Raw genomic sequence first — 24,358 nt, 5'->3', positions numbered from 1 at the left:
AATTTCAGCACTTAGGAGTCAGAGGCAGGTGGATCTCTGTGAGATCAAGTACAGCCTGGTCTACAAGGTGAGTTTCAAGCCAGATAGGACCATATAGTAAGACTCTGTTGCAAAAATAAGAAAAATAAATTGAGACTTTTGATCTCACTTAGATAACACTATAACCTGATTTCTGCTCCAATTTTTGAGACAGGGTCTTGCTATATAGCCATGGATGGCCAGGAACTTTGCTTATAGTCTAGTCTGGATTACAAGCATGCACCACCCCAACCAATTCTGTTCTTCTCTTTAACAAAGATTAGAAGACTTCATGGTCACTGTTTTCTTTTATTTAAATACATTAAACTAGGTATGGTGGCTCATTTATAAAATCCTAGGACTCACTCTTGAAGGTAAGGCAGGAGTATGGCCATAAAGTTTGAGACCAGCCTGGGTACATATGCTAGTGTGTATAACCCAGGACCCAATATCAATACAATGAAAATGAAAAACAAAAAAACAATAATAAGCAAAGTCTCAAATTCCCGTCCACATGCAAGAGCTGGAGAGAGTGCTTACTGCTTGCTCACCAACCTAACTCCAGCTTCAAAGTACTCTTGTTTTCTGGTCTCTGTAGATACCCTATGCTCATGTACACATTCATTCTCCCCACTCCCACCTCCTCTCCCCCACACACAGGTGAAGGGGGAGGGAGGAAAAGGAAGGAGACAGGGAGAACGAGAAGAAAATATGGGGAGTAAGCTAAGTGGTTAATAAGCTGTAGAAAGAAGGAAAATGCAAAGGCAGCAAATGCACAAGGGAATTTAAAGCATTTTTTTTAAATGAAGAAAGCACGTACATTTGTAATGGCGTTTGAAAACTGGCCAATTACAGATTCAATAAAATTTTTGGAAAACTTATTTCTTTGGTATCACTGAAATACTCCAAGAGCTTCCAAAAATTCACCAAAACCCAAAGAAGTTAAGTCACTTAAAATGCATAACCATGGATGACAAGAAAGGTGGTTTCAAGAAGTTTCCATTGGGATAAAAATAAGATGCAGCGGATTGAAATTTACCTCCTTCACTCTGTGTATCTAGCGTTCCCCTACGTTTCTTCCTTCACATTGGGAAAAATGGACAGCCTTATACGTTCTGTGTATTAAGTATCAGTGTTTCCATTGAGTCGGGCACAAAAGACTCACATCCTGACACCAAAGCTTAGTAACCTTTCAGGCAGGTTCACAAAGCAGCAGCATTACTCAACGGCAAGCCAGGAAGTTATGTACTGAATTAAATAGGTACAAACTCCTGAAGACACTGCGGCCTCTGACCATGCGCAATATTATTACCAAGGCTTAGGCCAGTCCAGAAGACCCGCGCTCACGTGCCGACGAGGGCCCAATGGCCAAGACACACGAGTTCCAGGCAGGCGCATGCGCAAACGGAACACGGGTAGTTAAGACGCTCCCTCCTGGATGCTCGGTACGCTGGTGTTATTCCTCCCTCGGGGTCAGAATCGAGGGAACTAATGGTTCCTAGCAAACGTTATTTGCGGTCGTCGCCACCGGAGCTTGTTCTGATTCGCTGGCTTCGTCGAGAGGCACGGAACCCATTTTGGCCGGGAACCACTTCCCTAAGCGCGAGGCAGGAAGTTATCCTTTACCTCTGGTGTTTGCTGAGGAGAGTTCCCGCTGCAGTGTCAGCGGAGATCTAGTGGCAGGTGGGCGGGCGGCCGTTCGAGTCCCGCTGCAGTTAAGAGCCAGACTCCATCGCAGCGCCACGGCACGCTCCGCCAGCCTCGAGCCCGGTGCGGCTGTACGAGGAGCTCTTCCCGGCTCCCTGAAGTCGCTCCTGTGGGTAGCGACCCAGGCTTCGCCTGGGCCACCGGCCGGGGATCTGGCTCCCTGCTACAAAACAGCGACTAGTCTCTCCGCGTCCTCTCTCCCGGCGTTAAACTACCGAGACGCTGGTCCAGAAAGGCTGCCTTGGACCTGGGACTAAACTGATCTAAAACGACAGCCTCAAGCTTCCAGACACCGGGCTCTGCGTCGTCTCTGATATGTCACCGACCATCTCCCACAAGGACAGCAGTCGGCAACGGCGGCCAGGCATGTTCAGCCACGCTCTGGATATGAAGAGTGGCCCGCTGCCACCGGGCGGCTGGGATGACAGTCGCCGAGACTCGGTGGGCGGGGAAGGGGACCGGGAAGTTCTTCTAGAGGATGCCGGCCCTGGTGACTTCCCAAAAGCCCCGCGGAGCTATAAAGCCGAACTAAGTAGCATTTTGTTACTACTATTCCTTTACGTGCTTCAGGGCATTCCCTTAGGCCTGGCGGGAAGCATCCCACTCATTTTGCAGAGCAAAAATGTTAGCTATACAGATCAGGCTTTCTTCAGTTTTGTCTTCTGGCCATTCAGTCTTAAGTTGCTCTGGGCTCCCTTGGTAGATTCCGTCTACTTTAAGAACTTCGGTCGTCGCAAGTCCTGGCTTGTCCCTACTCAGTATACATTAGGAATCTTCATGATATATTTATCCACTCAAGTGGACCATTTGCTCGGAAATATTGATGGCAGAACACCGGATGTGGTTGCTCTCACTGTGACTTTCTTTTTGTTTGAATTCCTGGCTGCCACACAGGACATCGCTGTGGACGGTTGGGCATTAACTATGTTATCCCGGGAAAACGTGGGCTATGCTTCGACATGCAATTCTGTGGGCCAAACAGCTGGCTACTTTTTGGGCAATGTTTTGTTTTTGGCTCTTGAATCTGCTGACTTTTGTAACAAATATTTGCGGTTTCAGCCTCAACCCAGGGGAATCGTTACCCTTTCAGGTAGTGTACTTAAACTATTATACTGTTAAGTTTATTTTATGTTTATGAATGCTTTTGACGAACCATTAGATGGGAGCTCTCATTTGCTTGCATATATTTTTTTACTTTTAATGATGCACAAGATATTTTACTTCATTTCCCTTTCAAATTAACACAATACTGGATTCCATTATGAGGTTTCCCACTTTGCTCAAAATCACTTCCATAACACAGCCTTGTTCTCTCTGCCTCCCTCCTAGTCCCCTTCCTTTAAACAGTTTATACACACACACACACACACACACACGGAGAGAAAGTGTGACATTTGTCCTGTTTATTTCTTAATTCTAATTACAGATTTTTAAAAAAGATTTAGTTATTTTCATTTATATGAGTACACTGTAGATGTCTTCAGACACACGCCAGAAGAGTACATCGGATGAGCCACCTTGTATTTGCTGGGAATTGAACTCAGGACCTCTGAAAGAGCAGTCGGTGCTCTTAACCGCTGAGCCATCTCTACAGCCCTGTTTCCAGGATTTTTAAAAGGCTCTATGTATCCAACTTGAGACTCAGAGCTGCCTCACCCTTCTGAGTGATATTACAACCAGGTGCCACTACAGCTGGCTTTTTAAATTTTACTGGGAATTTATAAGATAGGTACCTAAGTATGTTTTCTGTTTTATTAAAGTGTGCTTCTTTCATGTATTCTTCATGCCAGCCCATTAACACAGTCATATTGATCAGTACTCTTTAGTAAACAGGGAAAAGCAACCAATAGAATAACAATTCGGAGTTCAAGATCCATGGACATTTGACTGACACATAAGTATAAATTTTAAAAATATAGGTGACATGGTTCACCTTTTTCTTTTGTGTTTTGGTGAACTGAGATTTCTAGTTTTTTGCTTTCCAATCTTTTTCCACCTTTATTTAACAAGTCCCCATTTAGCCATCTGCTGAACGGGAAGGGTAGTTAATAGAAGCACTCTGGAATTGACTGTCAGGATTCTAAGGGCTTCCTGCAAATAAAGACTATCTGTGCCAACTAGGAACAGCAGAGATGAACCTTGCAGAGGCCCAGAATAGCTGGCCATTGACCATGGTAGAGATAACAATTGACTTTCTTATTGGTTGAACCTTTATGTAAGCTGGTGTGATTTTTTTTTCTTGCTTTTTCATTTTCATTTATTTTAATTTTTTAAAAATTACTGTTATTATTATTATTTGGTATAACTGAAATTTGAACTTTGTTCTCCAGAAGATTCTTTTTTTTTTTGGCTTTTCGAGACAGGGTTTCTCTGTGTAGCCCTGGCCATCCTGTAGACCAGGCTGGCCTCGAACTCAGCAGAAGATTCTAAAATAGCTTACTCTAAGTTTTTTCTATCCATAGTAGACTTTTGATTTAATTTCAAACATTTTGGGTTAGTTTTTAATTTTAATGCTTACACATACCACATTACTAGTTTTGAGGTTTCTGTACTTTGGTAATAATGTAACTATATTCGGTGTATTCTGTTTCTGTTTGTGTGTTCCTTGTTCTGGGAAATTTACCCAGCGCTCCTACATAAAAGGGAAGCCATTTTCGACTGTGCTAAGTCTCAATCCCATTAACCTGTGGGAGTTTTTCCTTTTTTCCTCTCTCAGTGCTTGGAATCTTTTATTGACCTTTGTCTAGCCCTTAGTTTTCAACAGGAGTCTAAACTGGTCTTAGATATCCATCCCCTAAGGATCCATGTAGTTAATTATGTACACTACGATGCCCAGTTTAACTACCTAGTGGTTTTGAGGAATTTAAAGAATGTGGAATCATAAGAAGAAAATATTGTTACCTAGGTAGTTAAAGAGAAGATAAAAACACAATCTAGAAAATCTGTGTATTGGAAACCATAACTTGAAACGAAAACAGGCAAGGGCTTGAGAGATTGCTCTGCTGATAAGAGATCTTGTTGCTCTTTCAGAGGTCTTGAGCTTGGTTGCCAGCACCCATACGGTGACTACAAGCCTCTATAACTATAGCTTTACTATAGTTACTATAGTGGATTTAGTACCCTCTTCTGGCCTCCACAGACACCAGGAATGCCGAGTGCATTTACTTACATCCAGGAAAAATACTAATACACATAAAAGTAAGCAAACCTTTTAAAAACATTTTAATTCTGTAATTAATTACAGATACTACAGAAAGAGTATACTGAGGAAGAACAGCATTTAGAAATCAGTACTCCATAGACAGCAAATTGAGAACAGGAATGATGGGATAAGATAAAATCTCGAGGACACCAAACCTTGGTTATATTGACTGGCTTTTTCATAGCTTCATAACAGTTCTGAACCTTTTCTCTTATTCCATTTATTTTCCATGAACCTCCAGAGGCAAAGAGACCCTTAATCAGCAAGGAATAAATAATGAACAGGACAGAAGGATAATGGAACTGTTTCTTCCTTTTCTATGATGAAAAGACTGCTGTCAAGAGGCTACTTAAAGATAGATAGACTTGGAGTTAGCTGTTTGTAGGTTTTATTTGTTTGTTTGTTTTTGTTTTTTTCGAGACAGGGTTTTTCTGTGTAGCCCTGGCTGTCCTTGAATTCACTCTGTAGACCAGGCTGGCCTGGAACTCAGAAATCTGCCTCTCTCTGCCTCCCAAGTGCTGGGATTAAAGGCGTGCCCCACCACCGCCTGGCTTTGTGTGTGTGTGTGTGTGTGTGTGTTTGTAGTTTTTAATCTGATATTTTACCTATAGTTAGTAAGAAGTTAGAGAAAGCCTCAAGGAAAACCTTAATATCTAACTAGGTGCTGATTGGATGAGGCTTTAAAAAAAAAATGGGACAAATGTAAAATTGTGATTCTCAACTATCTGAAAGCATCATCCACTTTTAGAATACCTGATTCTTAAAAATGATAAGTTAAAGTTTTAATTTTTTTAACTGACCTAGGCTGAGCCACCATGTGACTTCTGGGAACTAAACATGGGTCCTCAGGAAGAAGAGCCAGTACTCTTAATTGCTGAGCCACCTTATAATAAGTATGCATATATGGGAGTCAATCAGGGAAAAGAGGGTATATTTATTAGGAAAAAACCATAATGAATCTAAATTATATATGTATTTGTAAAGCACTACATATAAGATAATCGTTTTGAATAAGGAAGGAAGCAGACCAATATCTCCTAATGATAAATTTGTCTTGTAGTCCTCATTAACTTTTTGTGTAACAAAGGCTTTTTAGAATTTAAGCAAGCCCAATAGGTAAATTATTCTTTTGTTTTGTTTTTCTAATATTGACTGGAATGCATCATTTAGCATTCATGTGAGGCCTAAAGTGTTACACTGGGAGATAGCTCAGCACATGAAAAGTGCTTACACCTCAAGCCTATGACCTGGTTTCAATTCCTGAAACCCACAGTGGAAGAAGAGAACTTACTCTTAAAAGTTTTCCTCTGATCTTCACATGTGCTCTGTGACATGTGTGCCTGTACATGTGCACAAACAGAATAAGAATCATAATAAATTATTGCCTTCAGTTCAGTTATGTGGGGAAAAGTTAGGTGACCATTGAGGGGTCACCCTACGGTAGTACTTTGAAATTATCCATATGCTAAAAAATTCACTCAGCTACACCAAAAATTTGTTTCTCGTTTAACATTTTAAGAGTAAAGTTTATCTTAGAAAATTAAAAACACAGGTTTTGTTTTGTTTTTATTTTTAACCTTAAAACTCAACTTTTCGGTCTGAGAGATGGGTCAAAAGTTAAGGGTCCAATACTCCTCTTGCAAAGTACTAAAGTTTCATTCTCAGTATCTGTTGGATTGTTCACAAACACCTGTAATTCCAGCTTCTGTCTGTGGCTGTCCTAGGCCCCTGCACAAACATGCATACACCCATACACATGTACACGTAATTAAAAATAAATTTTAACATTTGTCAACTTTTAGGGAGATACTAAAGAGATAGGTCAGCAGCTCGATTGTTTACTACTCTTCCAGAGACACTAATTAACTGCCTTTAACTCCAGCTCTGAGAATCCGACAGCCTCATTCGGTCTCTACAGGTACCTGTACACACATTCCATACATTCAAAAGACAAACACACATACAGATAAGTAAAATTGAACTTTTTAGGTAAGTAATGCTCAACATGAATAATATGAACCGTTTCAATTTAGTCCTCTTTTTACCTCCAAAGACCAAGGAATGAGCATGTTGAGTCTTTCAATATAGGCCAATATAGAAAGTTAGAACTTATCCTCAAATGTTAGTAACAAGTGAAGCAGTACATTCAGGGAAAATTAAAAACCAGAGACCCACTCCTCAGAAAGAAGGTTATAAAGGCTTTTTCCTTTTTAACACAAAGCAAAGGGAAGAAGGCACTGGCTGCTCTCTTTACCGAGTAGTACCTGGGAAATGCTTTTGTATGGCAGGCCCCTCTACACAGTATACTGTGTACTTAAAAAATAATTTTTTAAGTATATTCTGAAATTCACTTTGGTTTTAGGGGATGCTGGGGATTGAACCCAGGACCTCCTGTGGGTAAAGTGTACCATGCAAGTGAGCTATAGCACTGTACTACTACATATAAATTTACTGATGAATGAATTGTAGGACCTCACTGATTACAAGAAGTATCCTATTTTTACTTTTAGTGTGTTCATAGGAACTATTTTTAGTCGACAAAATAAAGATGATCATTTTGCTCCAAGAGAATATAAAAACACAAAACCTGAAACTCCTGATTTCACTTACCCTTTTGGACACGATTGTATATGTCTTACATTTACACATGCATATTATTAAATTTAATTTTTTCCTCTTCATTGTTTACACTGTTCCTACTGGTTGGAATGTAAGTAGTAATTAATTAACTCAATAGAGAGGTAATTTTAGTGTGTCTTAAAAAAATCAAATTTCTTTTCAAGCATCTTAAATTGTCTTGGTTTTGAAAGTTTTCTTACTCCAAGTACAGTCTTTAAAGTTTGTCTCATTATGATTTTAATTTATATTGTTAACTTTTTTTTTGACGAATTCTCTTGTCTCCTTCCCTCCTTCTCTCTCTCTCTCTTCCTCCCTTTTGCTCTCTCTTTTTCTCTGTAGCTTTGCCTGACCTGCAGTTCACTTGTGTAGACCAGGCTGGCCTCAAACTCACAGAGATTGCCTCCCAAGTACATGGATTAAAGGTGTGCACCATTTGTGGCCAATACTTTTATATGTTTTAAATTTTTCATTTAGTGTGTGTGTGTGTGTGTGTGTGTGTGTGTGTGTGTGTGTGTGTGAGAGAGAGAGAGAGAGGGGGGGTGGTGGTGGTGGAGGAGCAGTGTGAATGCCAAGCCCCAGGCCTGGCTTTTTTAAAACTTAAAGTAATCATAGACTCATAGAAGATTGCAAAGATGTTCAGAGGAGTCTGATGAACCTTTTTCTTTAGCCTTCACTTGCCAGCATCATGCATATGTATAGTATAACATTAGAATATCGCCTTAAGGGCCGGGCAGTGGTGGTGCACGCCTGTAATCCCAGCACTTGGGAGGCAGAGGCAGGCGGATTTCTGAGTTCAAGGCCAGCCTGGTCTACAGAGTTCCAGAACATCCAGGGCTATACAGAGAAACCCTGTCTCGAAAACACCAATATATATATTTCAGATATTACTAGTTAAACATGGATGGGCGTATATATGATTGTGTGTGTGTGTTTCTATGAAGTTTTTTACTCCTTGTAAATATAGCCCTTTGTAACTGGTATGACAATCAGAGCTGATTGTTTAGTTCACCTTAAGATTCCTTTATGTTGTCATGCATGCCTTTCTTATCCTTAACCTTTCTCCCTCCCTCCCTCTCTTCCATGAGAGGACAAAGTGAATGAGACAGACTTACTTTGTAGCATAGCCTTCTTGGGCATCCTAGAATCACATGATTCGAGGATGAACTTGAACTTGTAGTGGTTCTCCTGTCTCAGTCTTCCAGATGCTGGGATTACAAGTGTTAGCTATGAGCTACATTTGCTTTTGATTTTATGACTGTTGCATGAGAAATGCTTCCTAGAAGAGATTGTGCAGTATATTTCCTTTGGAAAATAGCCCTCTTCAGTCAGAAGGAGCCATCATTGCATCCTAGTGGCTGTAGGCATTAGCATGATTTGTTTCTTAGCTTTTATCCAGTAATGTGTGTATGCTGTGTGTGTATAAGTTGGGGCACTTGTGCCACAGTATGCATATGGGTTAGAGGACTACTTTCAGGAATTGGTTCTCTATTTCCACAGTGGGATCTTGGGATGAAACTCAGGGTATCAGGTTTGTGTGGCAAGCACTGTCACCTGCTGTACCACCTCATTGTTCTCTGTCCCTTTATAGTAATGGGAAATATTTTATTTATTAAACAATTATTTCATTACACATCCATTGGAGGATTCTCTGTACTTTCTAGTTTGGGGCTTTTCATGTCTGAAAATGAGTCTTGATTCCTGTGATAAATGCTGAGCCTTTGCAAGTCCACTTTCAGTATTTTCTAGCACAGATGGGTATTTTGTTTTGGTTGGGGCAGTGTTAGTCTGTAGGCCAGGCTAGCCCTACATTCACAGTCCTCCTCCACTAGCCTCTCTAGTGCTGGGATTACAGATGTGCACCACCATGTGGTACTGCTTATGCATTTTATGTTTGTACTAACCCCCAGGGAATAACTCATTCTCTTTCTATGCTTGGTATTCTATTCTTGATATTCTTGCTGTTTTTCATTTTAGTTACTTTCATAGTTTTACAGAATAATATAAGTTATAAAGGAATGTTGGAACCTGATGTTGTATTTTAGGTTTTCTTTGTTTGTTTGGTTTTTTTTTTGTTTTTGTTTTGTTTTTGTTTTTTGTTGCTTGGTTTTTCGAGACAGGGTTTCTCTGTGTAGCCCTGGCTGTCCTAGAACTCACTCTGTAGACCAGGCTAGCCTCGAACTCTCGAATTCAGAAATCCGCCTGCCTCTGTCTCCCAAGTGCTGGGATTAAAGGTGTCCGCCACCACCGCCCGGCTGTATTTTAGTTTTTTAGACAAAGTTTTATGCAGCCTTGGATAGTCTGGAAGTTGCTGTGGAAATCAAACTGGCTTGAAATTAAGAAGGACCCATCTGCCTCTACCTCTGCCTCCCACATGTTGGGATTAAAGGTGTGTGCTACCATGCCTGATTCCAATGTTTCCTAATCAATTTCCCTATGAGATTGATGTTGGAGCCTGTCAATAGCATGAAGTACCAGCCACTCTAAAAATACACTATGAGCTCTATAATGGCACTATATATGAAAATGCAGAAGATGAGTTCTTTAAAACAGTTTAAGATCGATATTTATTTGTGTATTTGCATCTCTATGTGTGCCTGTGGAGAGACCAGAAGACAACTTTTTAGAGTCAGTTCTCTTTTACCTTTATGTGGGTGCCAGAAGTTGAACTCAGGTAGGCAGACTCATAAAGAAAGTACCTTAACCAAGGCCCTCGACCTTGAGTTTCAAATGAGTTGTACTGCTTTTCTCCTGAATTTATAATGAACAGTCGGGTGCTAGTCTTTATAGAAGTGTGTGTGTGTGTGTGTGTGTGTGTGTGTGTGTGTGTGTGTGTCCCTGAAACAGTGTTTTTGTTTTTGTTTTTTTGGGACTTTTTTATTTTTCATGATACTGGCTATAGTTCATGCTGGCCTAGAACTCGAGATCCAGCCTGCCTCTGCCTCCCGAGGGCTAGGTTTAAAGACTTGTGCAGCACCATTTGGCTAGCATTTGTACTTTTACTCATCAGTAGTGAATTGCTACATACTCTTTAATTTCTGCATTCATGAGTACATTAGGCAAGTTTTTGTAGGCACTTCAGAATATGTAGTTAGAACTCATGCTTGTGAAAGTGTGACATGAGCTTCATCCTCTTGGTCTTGGCTCAGTGTAGAGCCATGCTGTCAAGCTGATGGCATATATTCATAGTGAATGTTATCCTATGCTATGGAAGTGATGTTAATAACAGTAGGCAAATGGTCAGTGTGTTTAATGATTATGCTTGTAGCAGTGACTGAGCTTTTCTTTCTGAGCTGTTGACTTTTCCCTCTGCTGTATATGTGAGGTGCAGAGACTCTGAATTCTGGTTCTGTGAGTGTCCCATTATGACAGGAAATCAGAAGTACTTTTACATGTGCATATTGCAGGATCTTGTTTAATTTATTAACATCTTTCTGTTGGCAATGGAATAAAGGAATTTAAATTTTAGTTGAAGATTTCTTCCCGTTAAAATCATTAAGATGTCCTAAGCAAATTGTTTTTCCTTGCAGTTTTCCTAGAGAAAACTCCTAAAACATAACTGGTACATCTTTAGCTTTCTTTTTCTTTCTTCTTTTTCTTTTTTTTTTTTTTGGTTTTGTTTTTCGAGACAGGGTTTCTCTGTGTAGCCCTGGCTGTCCTGGAACTCACTCTGTAGACCAGGCTAGCCTCGAACTCTCAAACTCAGAAATCCACCTGCCTCTGCCTCCCAAGTGCTGGGATTAAAGACGTGCACCACCACCACCCATCGCATCTTTAGTGTTCATTCAACTCTTAACCAGAAGACTTGTAATTGAACTTTCTGTTGTTAGCCCTTATAAACCACCAACAAAAGGCTTTCTTAATGAAAATACTGGTATAAGTGAAACTTTCTAAAAAGAAATCATCATTTGTCTCAATTTAAGATTCATTTGTATTATTTTTAATCATGTATGTGGGGGTGGGTGAGTATATGCATGTAAGTACAAGTGTCTTTGGACAGACAGACAACAGACATTTATCTCCACAGACAACAGTGGAGCTGGAGTTACAGGCCATCAGGTTGTGAGTACTGGGAACACTTTGAGACAAATGTGTTTGGGTCTGAATGAAGGGGAGTGGGCAACTCCAAAGGTAGTTTCTCAGTGAGCTCCAATAGCATGGGACAGTTTATCATATAATATATATTACAGAGAGGACATGTGTAAAAATGTTGTGCGAATTTATATTGTATGATATGTGCTCTGTTACTGTCCCTTCTAGCTGTGATGAAGATTCTTCTAGGTCATTATTCTTTTCCACCCATACATGTGTTAAAACTCCTTCAGTGAAACAATACAGTGTACCTGGTCTTCATTTGTCATTTACAGATACTGCAAGGAGGTTAATCTTAAAGAGATAATGAACTATCTGAGGTGGCAAGAGCCTAGTGGATACTTAGCGTGCAAGCCTGGCCATCTGAGTTCAATTCATAGAACCCACAGTAGAGGCAGACATCCCAAAGCTGGTCTTTGACCTCTATGTGAACTTGCATCTGCACTCTCACACACATACTCAAGGGACTGGGAGAACTCTGACACAAATAACCGTGCTATTGATTTGGGAAGGGGTATTTAGTTTTATTTTAAAACAGGGCTACATGTACCCAAAGCTGTTTTTAAACTCACTGTCTAGAGAAGCTCCTTTTGGCTATATCTCCCACGTGCTAGAATTATAGGTGTGTTCCAGCACGCCTGGCTATTTTTCTTTTTTGAGACAGAGTCTTGCTCTGTGTTTCAGACTGGCCTTGAATTAACTTTGTAGCTCAGGCTAGCTTCAAACACTCTTCCCTCAGTTTCCTGAGTACTGGGGTTGCAGGTGTGTACCACCATGCTTGGTTCAATCATGCATTCTTTATCATCCGAATTGTCATAATTGAGCATAAGAAATGCTTGGGTGTGTAAGTATAACTAATGAACCTTATGAGGTATGAAAATCATTTCCTTCCCCTACCTACTTCTTTCTCTATATAAGGTGACAAGATGGGCATACAAATTCAATTACATCTCTAACCCCCATACCCTACCCAGGATATGTATCAGTCAATTTTGAGTCTCTATGCTTAACAGAATCAAGACTGTTTCATTCATTTGCTATGCCTCAAACCTAAAGTATATAGCATAAAATTTAAAAATAAAAATCTTAGATTAAGAAAAATCGTGTTTTATTATCAATAAAGTTAATTTTCAAAAATTAATTATAAATTAAAACACTCTTAATTTCAGATTTTCTATTTTTCTGGGGAACCGTATTTTTAGTAACAACAACATTAGTAGCCCTTCTGAAAAAAGAAAACAGAGAAACGTCAATAGTAAAAGAAGAGACACAAGGAATCACAGACACTTACAAGCTGCTGTTCTCAATTATAAAAATGCCAGCAGTTCTGGCATTTTGCCTTCTGATTCTAACTTCAAAGGTAAGAAATTTTTTAAATAAATTTATCATTATCACGGAATACTTTCAATGTCTTTTCATAAGTCCTTTTCTAATACCATAGAATTTAATGCAAAGCAATATTTCCTGCCTACTAAATATATTTCTAAAGTGATAATGCCAAATATCACTTCTAAGTAAGCTTTATGTCTTGGAATCTTGAAGAGTTATGTCAATCTGAAGATACTGTTGCGAATAGTAATGGTTGTAAGGAGATGGTCACCAAGAAGCTTTCTGCTGTTGTAAGGAACATGCCCTTAATACTAGCTCTGAGAATGTGGCTTACAAAGATGAAGAGGTGTATGAGTATTTACACTATTTAAAAACCTATTGAATTATATTTTAAAATATTGAAAGGAAATCTACCATAAGACAAATGAGATTACTGGTGACTTATATTCTTCATTAAGATGTCTTTGCTTAGCTGGGTGGTGGTAGCACACACCTTTAATTCCTTGGGAGGCAGAGGTAGGCAGATCTCTGTGAGTTTGAGGCCAGCTACATCTACAGAGCAATTTCCAGGACAGCTAAGGCTACAGAGAGAAAGACCGTCTTGAAAAAACAAACAAACAAAAAAAGCAAGAAGAAAGATAAACAAGTATATTTTGTCATAATAGGCTATAGCCTATATTCCCAACATCTATACTTTTACAGTGTTTTCTTTTGAAATCCATCTATATGAACACTCTACAGCTGTCTTATGACAGGCCTTGTTGTTTTCATTTTAATAAGGTCTCCTCTTTAATAATGGAAAAATAAAGTTAGAGGGCAGGTTCATGGAAGATAACATATTCAGTCACATCATTTAGAAATGAACATTTTTTAGCACGTTTCTTTTTTTTGTATTATCTTTTCGATACAGTCTCCCCATCTAAACTAGACAAGCTCTTTGCTTATCTAGAACTCAACATATAGACTAGGCTGGCCTTGAACTCAGAGAGATCTTGCTGCTTCTCTACTTTTGAAGGTTTATTCTTTTCGAGCTCCTTGCTCCTTCCTTTTCTCTGTTATATTTATGCATGTATCTGTATATACATGTTTCATATATGTTTAATGTAAAGTTTAAAAGTGGAATTGAATTATACTATACGTAATTTTATAGTTATTTTGTCTTAACTCCAAACAATTATTGCATCATTCAATATTTTAATTATGTTACATTAAGTACTATTACATTAATAGCAATAGTACGTATGTTTGTCTTTTTTTTTTTTTGAGATAGAGCCTAATTTTGTAGCCCTAGTTATCCTGTCCTGGTACTCACTCTGAAGACCAGGTTGGCCTCAAACTCACAGAGATCCAGCTGCCTCTGCCTCCCAGTGCTAGGACTAAAGGTATGTGCCACTACAACAAGCTGCTGTGGGGTTTTAGGAGACAATATCATGTAGCTCAGGGGCTGTCTTTGAACCTAGTATGTAGCTGCTGATGACATTGACTATTTTTTAAAAGATTTACTTATTTTTATTTTGTGTGTGTGTGTGTGTGTGTGTGTGTGTGTTGCCTTCATGCATACCTGTGTACCACTTGTATGCCACACTTGTGGAGTCATGAAGAGGATGTTGGATCCTTTGGAGCTGAAGTGACAGATGATCGTGAGTTGCCATGTGGGTGCTGGGAACTGAATCCTGGAAGAGAAGCCAGGGCTCTTAGCAGTCAGCCTTTTCACAAGCTTAATTCTGAACTCTTGAGCTCCTAACCTCCATCTCCCAAGTGTTAGGGCTGTGCTTTCTTCCCTGTCTAATTTATGATGTTATTTATAGTGACTGTTTGTTCATCTCATTACTCTAAATTTCATTTTATGAATATGCCAATATTATTTTTCAGGGTTATTTAGATTATTGTGGTCTATTATATATAGTATTCCTATAAATATTCATGAAGGTGATTTTTTTTGTGAAGATATATACTTATTACTGATGGGTAAATAATGAGAAACTAAATAATCAGATAATAAGAATTACTTAGTATATACTTCTAGGTAGATTTTTGTTTTTTCTTTGTTTGTTTGTTTGTTTGTTTGACTCTGTTAGGACAGCGAGGTGGAGCCATAAAGACCTGTCTCTCTGCTTCTACCTGTAACAGTCTGAGTAGTTCCTTCTTTTTTAAAGCATATTTTTATTGATTATTAGGAATTTCACAAAATACACCATGATTACACTTGAGCATTTGAAACCTCAAAGCCTACCCCCAGTGGCACAGTCCTCCAAAAAGGCCACCTACTCCTACAAAGTGGCAGTCCTTAAGAGCCTGTGAGGGCATGTTCATTCAAACCACCACACTAACCATAGTTTATATCTTAGTTTTACCCATTGTTCAGGAAAGGTTTTTTCTCATTTCATGCTTCCTGAGTGTGATCCAATTCAGGGTCCTCTTCAGCATGCTGTAAAGTTTGACTATAACTTTGATATTTGTTTGATTGTTTGATTGTTTCTAAGAATACAGATCTGTTTAGAGGGAGGCATGGTGGCTACATGTCTAATCTCAGCATCCAGGAGGTTGAGGCAGAAAGATTGCTTTGAGTTCCATATTTACTAGGCCATCCTGGGTTACACAGTTCCAGGTCAGCCTGTACTACAAGAGAGACTCTGTTTAAAAACAAGCCAAATAAAACCAAAACACCACCAAAAAATCCTAAAGACTAGGTTTCTCTAGAATTGACCTTCTGTTTACATTTCAATTTATGTTATATTCAGTTTATACAGATTGGTAGGAATATCACAGAAGTAATATTTCATTGTCTTCAGGGAATGACATGGGATCCACACAATGGTGTTATTCCCTACTGTTTTCTGTTCTTTGGTTACTTTGTTACTTTGGGAACTTAGTGGGTTTTTTTTTTTTAAACCAAAGAGATCCTTAAGACTGTCTGATCTCAGATTGCATACTGCTTTTATCATCCTTACTCTTTATTGATATTTTTACAAATTAATCTAATTATAATTTTTGTTTTTCTGCCTTTTTTTTTTCTTCAAGCTGGGGTTTCTCTTTGTAGCCCTGGCTGTATAGACCAAGCTAGCCACAAACTCAGAGATTCACCTGCCTCTGCCTCCTGAGTACTGGGCCTGAAAGGCATGCACCACCTTTCTGATATGTTGTTATCTTAAAATTGGTTTTGAAATGTTAGATATATTTAGAAATTTTTATTCTAATTTATAAAATATCATCAAAAAATATGTGGCTGCCAGGCAGTGGTGGCACACACCTTTAATCCCAGCACTTGGGAGACAGAGAGAGGCAGGTGGATTTCTGAGTTTGAGGCCAGCCCAGTCTACAGGGTGAGTTACAGGGCAGCCAGGGCTACACAGAGAAACCCTGTCTCAAAAAACAAACAAACAAACAAAAAATGTGACAGTGATTCTTCATTTGAATCAAATTTATTTATAATTAACCAGAGACTAATAAATGTATGATACACAAAGCAATAAGTAAATTTTTTAACTTGTAATAGATTGAACTGATGTTTATTGGTTTTGGTTTATTTGTTTGTTAGTTTGTTTGAAAACAGGGCCCTGGCTATTCTAGAACTCATTATGTAGACCAGGCTGACCTTGAATTTACAGAGAAGTGCCTGCCTCTGCCTCCTAAATGCTGGGATTAAAGGCATGCCACTTGTTTTGTTTTGTTTGCTTTTTTCAGACAGGGTCTCACAGTGTAGCCCAGCCTACTCACTATATAGTTCAGGTGGCTTAGAACTCACAGCTGCTACCACCTCCTAAACACTGAAATTAAAGCCTGGATTTAACTTTTTCAAAGTGAAAATTTAGTCATAATTAAAACTATCTACAGTTATACCAATATTGCATTTTCTATTGTTTTCAATGCACAATGTTAGTAAACCATAATGGAAAACATACTTTCTATAACTTGGCAGCTATGCACTTGTGACTGACAAGGATCAGTGATGAAATTGAAGGTTTCTAGGACTTGTATGTGTTTCTGACAAGGCGACTCATGTGTCAGAAGCTCAGCCACTTCTGTTTTATGTTGCAGATTGGCTTTTCAGCAGCGGATGCCGTGACAGGCCTGAAACTGGTAGAAGAGGGAGTGCCTAAAGAGCACCTGGCCTTACTAGCTGTGCCAATGGTCCCTCTGCAGATACTCCTGCCACTCCTCATCAGCAAGTACACTGCAGGTCCCCAGCCTCTGAATATATTTTACAAAGCCATGCCCTATAGGTAACTACAGAGCCTGCTAACTAACAAGTTGACTTCAGCATAGTACACATCAGGGTAGAGGGTGTAGGTGAAACTGGGATGAAATGAAACTTTTTCTCCTTTTAGTCTTCTAGCACAGCCTTTTGTTGGCAGGGTGTCGGGGGGGGGACGACAGTATTTTTGTTTTGTTTTTGTCGTTTTGAAGCAGTGTCTCAGAATATAGTTTTGGTTGTTCTGGAACTTACTGTGTAGACCAGGCTGGCCTCTGAGATTCATTTGCCTCTGCCTCCTGAGTCTGAGATTGAAGAAGACATGTGACACCATGCCTGGGTCTAGCCATTTTTAGTACAAGTTATTCTTTAACCTAAAGTGGATGTCAACTCAGTGTTTCTCTTTTTGTAGATTGTTGCTTGGATTAGAATATGCCGTACTTGTTTGGTGGACTCCTAAAGTAGAGCATCAAGGAGGATTCCCTATATATTACTATATTATAGTGCTGCTGAGTTATGCATTACATCAGGTAAGCTGAGGTAAAGTGCTGCTTGAACTAAAGGCGTGTCTGTGTGTGCATGATATGCACATGATTATGTAAGTATGTTGGCACCAGTGTAAAGGCCAGAGAAGGATGTTGGCTGTCTTACTCTGATCGATCTTCTTACTGCCTTGAAACAGGGTTTCTCAGTAAACAAGGAAGCTTGCCATTTTCACTAATCTGGCAGGCTCTTTGGTGATCTGTCTGTTTCTGCTCCAAAAGCTGGAGTTACAGGCACCCACTCACTCACTCATGGGTGAGGATGTGAACTTAAGACCCCATGATCTTGAGTAGAACAAGCTTTCTTACATACCGAACTATCTTCTAGTCCCTGAAGAAACATTTTCACAGCTACTTTAATAAAGTAATTTGATGGTGAGCTTGTCAAATATCTTTCAACTTTGTGAGGTTTAGTCATGAAGAGGGAGATTATCCACTAATGTTTCTTTAAATTGTTCATGTATTAAGAATTTATTATACTTAAAAACCTAGTCCATCTAAGTTTACTCCTTCTAAGTATACCTTGGTCTGTTCTCAGATATAGGGGGAAGAGTTTTTGTTTATTTTTGTTTTTGAGACAGGTTCTGCCCATATAACCAGCTTAGGTTTGAACTCACTATGTAGCTTACATGGGCCTGAAACTAGAACTCACATTCATTTTCCTGCCTCATGTCAGTCTTCCAAATGCTGGAATAATAGGTGTAAGCAACTATACATGGCTCAGATCTAGATTCTTTCTTTCTTTAATTTTTATTGGATTTTCTTAAGATAGAGAGATGGATACTGGATTTAAGGTTGTAGTCTTTGACTTAGGTGTATTAAAAAAACTTAGTGTGAAATTTTTTTGGCAGTATATGATAAACTGCCTTGTCTTATATATGCTTGCAGTCCACAAAGGAAGGGATCTCCACTCTGCTTTAACCTCACTTAAGTTGCTGTTTCAGAAGAGGGGTTAGAGTCTAAATATAAGTGACTCAAGTAAATGGCAGAGGCCGAGCAGTAAGTTTTGGTGTTCAACTGTAATATTGCTAATATATATTAAAGAGTCACTGAATTTTTTTAATAAAACCTACTCTAAATCTTTTGAAAGTAAGATATATATTAACTTCTTGGTTTTTGGCTGAAACCTTAAACAATCTCAACAGTTTGTTTTCCCCCACACAATTAAATAATTTAGAATCCAGGTATGGTAATACCACATGTGTAATCCCAACATTTTAGAGGTGGAGGCAGGAAGATCTGGAGTTCAAGGGCAGTCTTAGCTGAATAGTGAATTGAAGGCTAACCTGGGCTACATAAGACTCCGTCTCAAAAAACAAAAGACAACAAACAGAAACAGTCAATAAAAGAGAATTCCTTGGTGGATCATATGTAACCAACCATGTTTGTAAAATTATTAAGGCCAGTATGTCAAATACAGTTTCCTTTGTGTTCTTTGCAAAGTTAATGCTAGGCACAGAATAGAAATTAAAAAAGAGTATTTGGTTCAGACACTGCCTCATTGTCTACCCAAGGAAAGAAATGTATGGACTATGTTATAGTCCAAAGGCTTATCTCTTTAGCTTTTGCTTTTCTTTTTTTTTTTTTTTTTTTTTTAAGATTTTTTTTTTTTATTTATATGAGTACACTGTAGCTGTCTTCAGACACACCAGAAGAGGGCATCAAATCTCATTACAGATGGTTGTGAGCCACCATGTGGTTGCTGAGATTTGAACTCAGGACCTCTGGAAGAGCAGTCAGTGCTCTTAACCACTGAGCCATCTCTCCAGCCCCTGCTTTTGCTTTTCTTGGAGAACTTTTCAAAGTGTAGTCAGAGAAGCTTAGGCAATCACACAAGCTTTAAGGAGAAAAGGGTTCAAGGGCTTGTAGACATGAGGAATGACTCATGACATATGACGCGTGGCAGCAGAGTCATCACTTCTGATGTCTTTCATGGAAGCAGCTGTCCTGAGTGCTGAGTGTAACTGAGTAGGTCAGGCCAAAATCGTTGCCACTTGGGGAATTTATGTATTAAAGTTATCAGACAACTTATCATGAAAGGCACTTGTTCAGTTTTGTGGACTTTAATGTCTTCAGTCTAATGTGACTTTACTCCAGCACTGAGCTGCTCCGTCCTGTCTCTGCATTCACTTTGGAATTCCTTTTTTGTAAACACCTCATAAAACACTGCTAAGAGGGATATCATCATGGAAATAATTTCTATCTTTCTAATGAAGGGATAATAGATTTTTGTCCCTTTTTTGATTATTTTTGAGACAGTGTTCCAGACCAGTCTTAAATATGAAATCCTCCTGCCTCTCTCTTCCAGGTACTAGGATTAAAGATATCTGTCTCCGTTCCTGTCTCTCAATTTTTATCTCCCAAGGTTTCTTTTTCTCTCTAGTTTGTGTTATAAATTTTGAAATGATATTTTTCAATATAATTTATCACTGTTTTTAGAAATATAACTATATATATCCATGTTTATTGTGTTTACATCTATAATGAAGATGTATAAATGTATATATAAACAGATATTTAGGTACAGAACACATAGGAATTTTACTTTTTACTATGTGCTCCCTTCAGTGCCCCTTGCCTCTTACTTGACTGTATATGGTAGAATGAGTCATTTACCTTTGTCCTAGGAGTGCAGTGTGTGCACTTCTAGTATATTTCATCTTAGTTTTTTATTCCTAGTTTCTCCAGCACATCCTACATTGAAGAGGATAGCAGTATTTTTCAAAAATTCATTCTTATATTGTCATGTTCTTAAAGTATTGCTTATAGTATGTACTCAAATGTTTTTTGGATTGAGTTCAGTAAAAATTATGAAAATTTAATTTTTATGATTTTGATGTTCTAATTTAAGAACAATTTTATAAGTCTGGTCCTAGAAGTTAGAAAACAGGGCTCTCCAGTTTATGCTTCCTGTTTGGTGTGCCACCCCCCACCCAATCCCCTTGCCCCCCTGCTTAATCCTGAGTACTCTTCCCACCAAAAAAGAGAGAGAGAGAGAGAGAGAAGAAAAGAAAATCTCCTTCCAACTTTCTAATGTTCGCTTCTTTTCGCAGGTCACTCTGTACAGCATGTATGTGTCAATAATGGCTTTCAATGCCAAGGTCAGTGATCCACTTATTGGAGGAACATACATGACTCTTTTAAATACTGTGTCTAATCTGGGAGGAAACTGGCCTTCTACAGTGGCTCTTTGGCTAGTGGATCCCCTCACAGTGAAGGAGTGTGTAGGAGCTTCAAACCAGAATTGTCGAACACCTGATGCTATTGAGGTAAGTGAGTTTTAGTTTTAGATAACCATGAATAAGTTTTGAGATATGATTATTATGTCTAAAAAAATCACATATACTCATAGTTTCTAGTATGGAAATGTATGCATTTTATCTCTATTATAATTAAGAGTAACTAAAAATTAGTATCTGTGAGACTAGCTTAGTAAAGGTGCTTCTCAGCAAAGGAAGACATTCTCCCATACCGAAAGTCACTGAATTGTGTATAAATGTAAAAATAATAGCTGACTTTTGCAGTGCTAAGAAAAGGACGCCACTGGCTTCTTAAACACAGTAACTGTAGCTAAAGCTAAATACAGAATGATTCATTGGCAAATTACTTCAAAGTAATATTACTCTTGGGCCACATATGCTGAGGCAGAGGGAGGCTGGTCTCCATGAGTTCCAGGCCAACCTGGTCTACATAAGGAGTGCTAGACTAGCCAGTCTACACAGTGAGACCCTTTCTCAGAACAACCAAACAATTTTGCCTACTTTTATAATAAATTCATTAGAAATTTCTTCACAGTTTCAAATATGAATAAGTCCATTTTGAAAATCACTGTTATTTGCAGTAAGTGCTCAAAATTGTTTTTAATTTTAATCTGTTTTTAGGACTGAAGAAATTAAGTTTCATGAACATACTCAGAGAGTGATAATATGATTATAATCCCAGCACTTAGGAGCCTGAGGCAGGAAAATTGTTGATTTGAGGCCAGTATGTTTTTCAGAAAAGCCTGAGCCACATAGCAAGACCTTGTCTGAAACCAATGAAAGTGAAACAGACTTCAATATATCTTACCATTTGAAATAAATGAAATACTAAAATATTTTCTCAAAATGTACTTGATTAATCTCCTTAATTACAAAGTAGAAACATTAATTATTGAATGTTTCTGTATAAAAAAAAAATCACAGAATATGGGCCCTGAATATAACTCAAGTGGCATAATGCTCACCTAGCATGTACAGAACTCTGGGATTTACACTTCCAACCAAGCTTTGTGATATATGCCTATAATCCCATCACTTGAGAGGTGGAAGAAAGAGATTCAGGAGTTCAGGGTTATCCTTAGATACAGAGTTTGAAGCTAGCTTAGGCCATCTGAGACTCTGTTTATATAAAGCAAGCAATAAGGAAAAAGCAGTTATAGAATATTTGTTATAATTTTATTTTTATAGCTTTGCAAAAAACTTGGCGGCTCGTGCGTTACAGCTCTGGATGGTTATTATGTGGAATCCATTATCTGTGTTTTCATTGGATTTGGTTGGTGGTTCTTTCTTGGTCCAAAATTTAAAAAGTTACAGGATGAAGGACCATCCTCATGGAAGTGCAAAAGAAGCAACTGATGCCAACATTACTGGACATTCTAGAAGGTAACTTTAGCTTAGTTTTACTGAGAAAGCTATGATAATCAGTATGTAGGAGTGTAAAATATCCTTTTAGGAAATTTTTAATTTAAAATGCCAAATAGTAGAAAAATACAGATTTCTATGTATGTTGGATTATATTTTTCCTTGCCTTATCAATGTATTTAAAGTTTACTTAAGGCTAGGAAACAACCCTTATGGTTGTATTACTTGATTTCTGTTAATTTACTGACCAAAGCATATTTTAAGCTGCAATGGAATAGTCATGGATGGTCACCATGCTGTAAAGTATTGTTGTTAGTGCCTGCCATTGAGTTGTATTTAACATTTTGGTACAGTGTATCAAGTTGGGCAAAGCTTAACATTCAGGTACTAACTAGTTAGTTTAACCTTTTTGGAAGTTAATTCTCATGTTGACTTGTAAATTTGTAAAAATTTATGTGGAATTTGATGCAAAGAAAATGTAGACTACTAAAATATTGAGTTGTTTTCCTGACTGTAACCACATTGTACAAATGAATCTGTTAAAAATAACTATTTTAAATGTACTTTTTGCTTTTGTAAGCATGAAAGATTTATAAAAAGATTATCCAAACTATTTTTTTATAAAATGAGAGCTATGGTTTTTAATTTATTGATTTCCCTATCTCTCCCTCCATTTTGGGGAAGCTATTTTGATTTCTTGTTAACTCTTGCCCTAGGTTTACATATGATTTTGTCACAAGTGCATCATGGCACACAGACAACTAATGAGGGGATCAAGTTTGTGGTGTGTATGTGATTATGGCTGAGTTGTAAAAATAAAAATTTAATGTCATTCTTATTGTAGTTTTTTTTAATTACCATGAGAAGAAAATGTAAACTTACAATTAAATAAAATTTAAATGAGTAACACTGTAAATCACAAAGCTGTTGTTTTATAAAGAGAGGGTTTTTTCTGCCTTTGACAAATTAAATCACTCTGTGGGAGATTATTTCTTTTCTTTTTTTTTGGTTTTTCGAGACAGGGTTTCTCTGTGTAGCCCTGGCTGTCCTGGAACTCACTCTGCAGACCAGGCTGGCCTCGAACTCAGAAATACGCCTGCCTCTGCCTCCGAAGTGCTGGGATTAAAGGTGTGCACCACCACTGCTTGGCGGGAGATTATTTCTTAATCTTTTTTTCTTCTTAATCTCAATCATTTTATTAGTTAAAAATTTTCTATGATTACTTTATGCCAAATCAGGAGCAGTATTTGTTTCTTAAAACACACTATGGGCTAGAGAGATGGCTCAGTGTTTAAGGGCACTCACTGCTCTTCTAGATGTCCTGAGTTCAATTCCCAGCAATCACATGGTGGCTCATAACCATCTGTAATGGGATCTGTTGCCCTCTTTTGGTGTGTCTGAAGACAGCTACAGAGTACTCATATACATAAAATAAATAGACCTTATTAAACACACACACACACACACACACACATGCACGTGCACGCTTTCATTTGTAGAGAATAAGGTTCAGTTGCTAGGCCAGGGGAATTAGAAACAAGTACAAAACAGTTTCCAGCATGCTACATGTTCTACGTGCTATAAAGGCTTTGATACAGGGCTTCACTGTATAGCTCTGACTTGCCTGGAACACTCTCTGTAAACCAGACTAGTCTCAAACTCACTACCTTTGTGTGCTGAGATTAAAACTGTGCACCACTAATCCAGATACTTTTTTTTTTTACACAATGTCTCTATGAAATTCATCAATATATATGGTGAATATATGGGCTTTATGCCATCCTGTCTCAAAAGAAGAGAAAGGGAAGGAGCTGAGCATGGTGGTATATGTTTTAATCCCAGCACTCAGGAGGGAGAGGGAGACTTTCAGCACAGTGGAACCTGTGCTGAAAGAGAAGCCTTGGAAACTAGATCATCTCAGGAAGTATGAGAAACTATGCAGAATGTGTTATTTCTCTAGGAAGCTGAAGTGTTCTGCCATCACTGTGAGACATTTCCTGGCAAAAGTCCATGGGAGGAGAGGGTTGATTTGCTTTAC

The 24,358-nt window shown here is 38.4% G+C and overlaps 1 protein-coding gene across 1 annotated transcript; it reads left to right on the top strand.

Annotated features, from left to right (window-relative positions):
* Positions 1 to 1,487: 1,487 nt before the first annotated feature.
* On the top strand, positions 1,488 to 23,152 carry Slc33a1 (solute carrier family 33 member 1). Its single transcript, XM_028763532.1, has 7 exons — positions 1,488 to 2,815; positions 12,805 to 12,995; positions 17,003 to 17,187; positions 17,569 to 17,686; positions 20,752 to 20,967; positions 22,147 to 22,341; positions 23,037 to 23,152. Exons 1-6 carry the CDS (start codon positions 2,041 to 2,043, stop codon positions 22,312 to 22,314), a joined length of 1,653 nt encoding a protein of 550 aa, XP_028619365.1. The 5' UTR covers positions 1,488 to 2,040; the 3' UTR covers positions 22,315 to 22,341; positions 23,037 to 23,152.
* The last annotated feature ends 1,206 nt before the right edge of the window (positions 23,153 to 24,358 follow it).

The sequence above is a fragment of the Grammomys surdaster genome, unplaced genomic scaffold (genome assembly GCF_004785775.1).
Source record: "Grammomys surdaster isolate TR1022 unplaced genomic scaffold, NIH_TR_1.0 139, whole genome shotgun sequence".
In the NCBI taxonomy this organism is placed as follows: Eukaryota; Metazoa; Chordata; class Mammalia; order Rodentia; family Muridae; genus Grammomys; species Grammomys surdaster.
Note: the sequence above shows the minus strand (reverse complement) of the source record. Positions and strands in the feature narration are given on the sequence as shown.

Bases quoted from the DNA above. Each gene is read 5' to 3' on its own strand.
- Slc33a1 (XM_028763532.1), top strand. From the start codon at position 2,041: ATGTCACCGACCATCTCCCACAAGGACAGCAGTCGGCAACGGCGGCCA. The intron at 2,816-12,804 runs GTAGTGTACTTA...TCTTAATTTCAG, and splicing joins GGGAATCGTTACCCTTTCAG to ATTTTCTATTTTTCTGGGGA. The intron at 20,968-22,146 runs GTAAGTGAGTTT...TTATTTTTATAG, and splicing joins GAACACCTGATGCTATTGAG to CTTTGCAAAAAACTTGGCGG.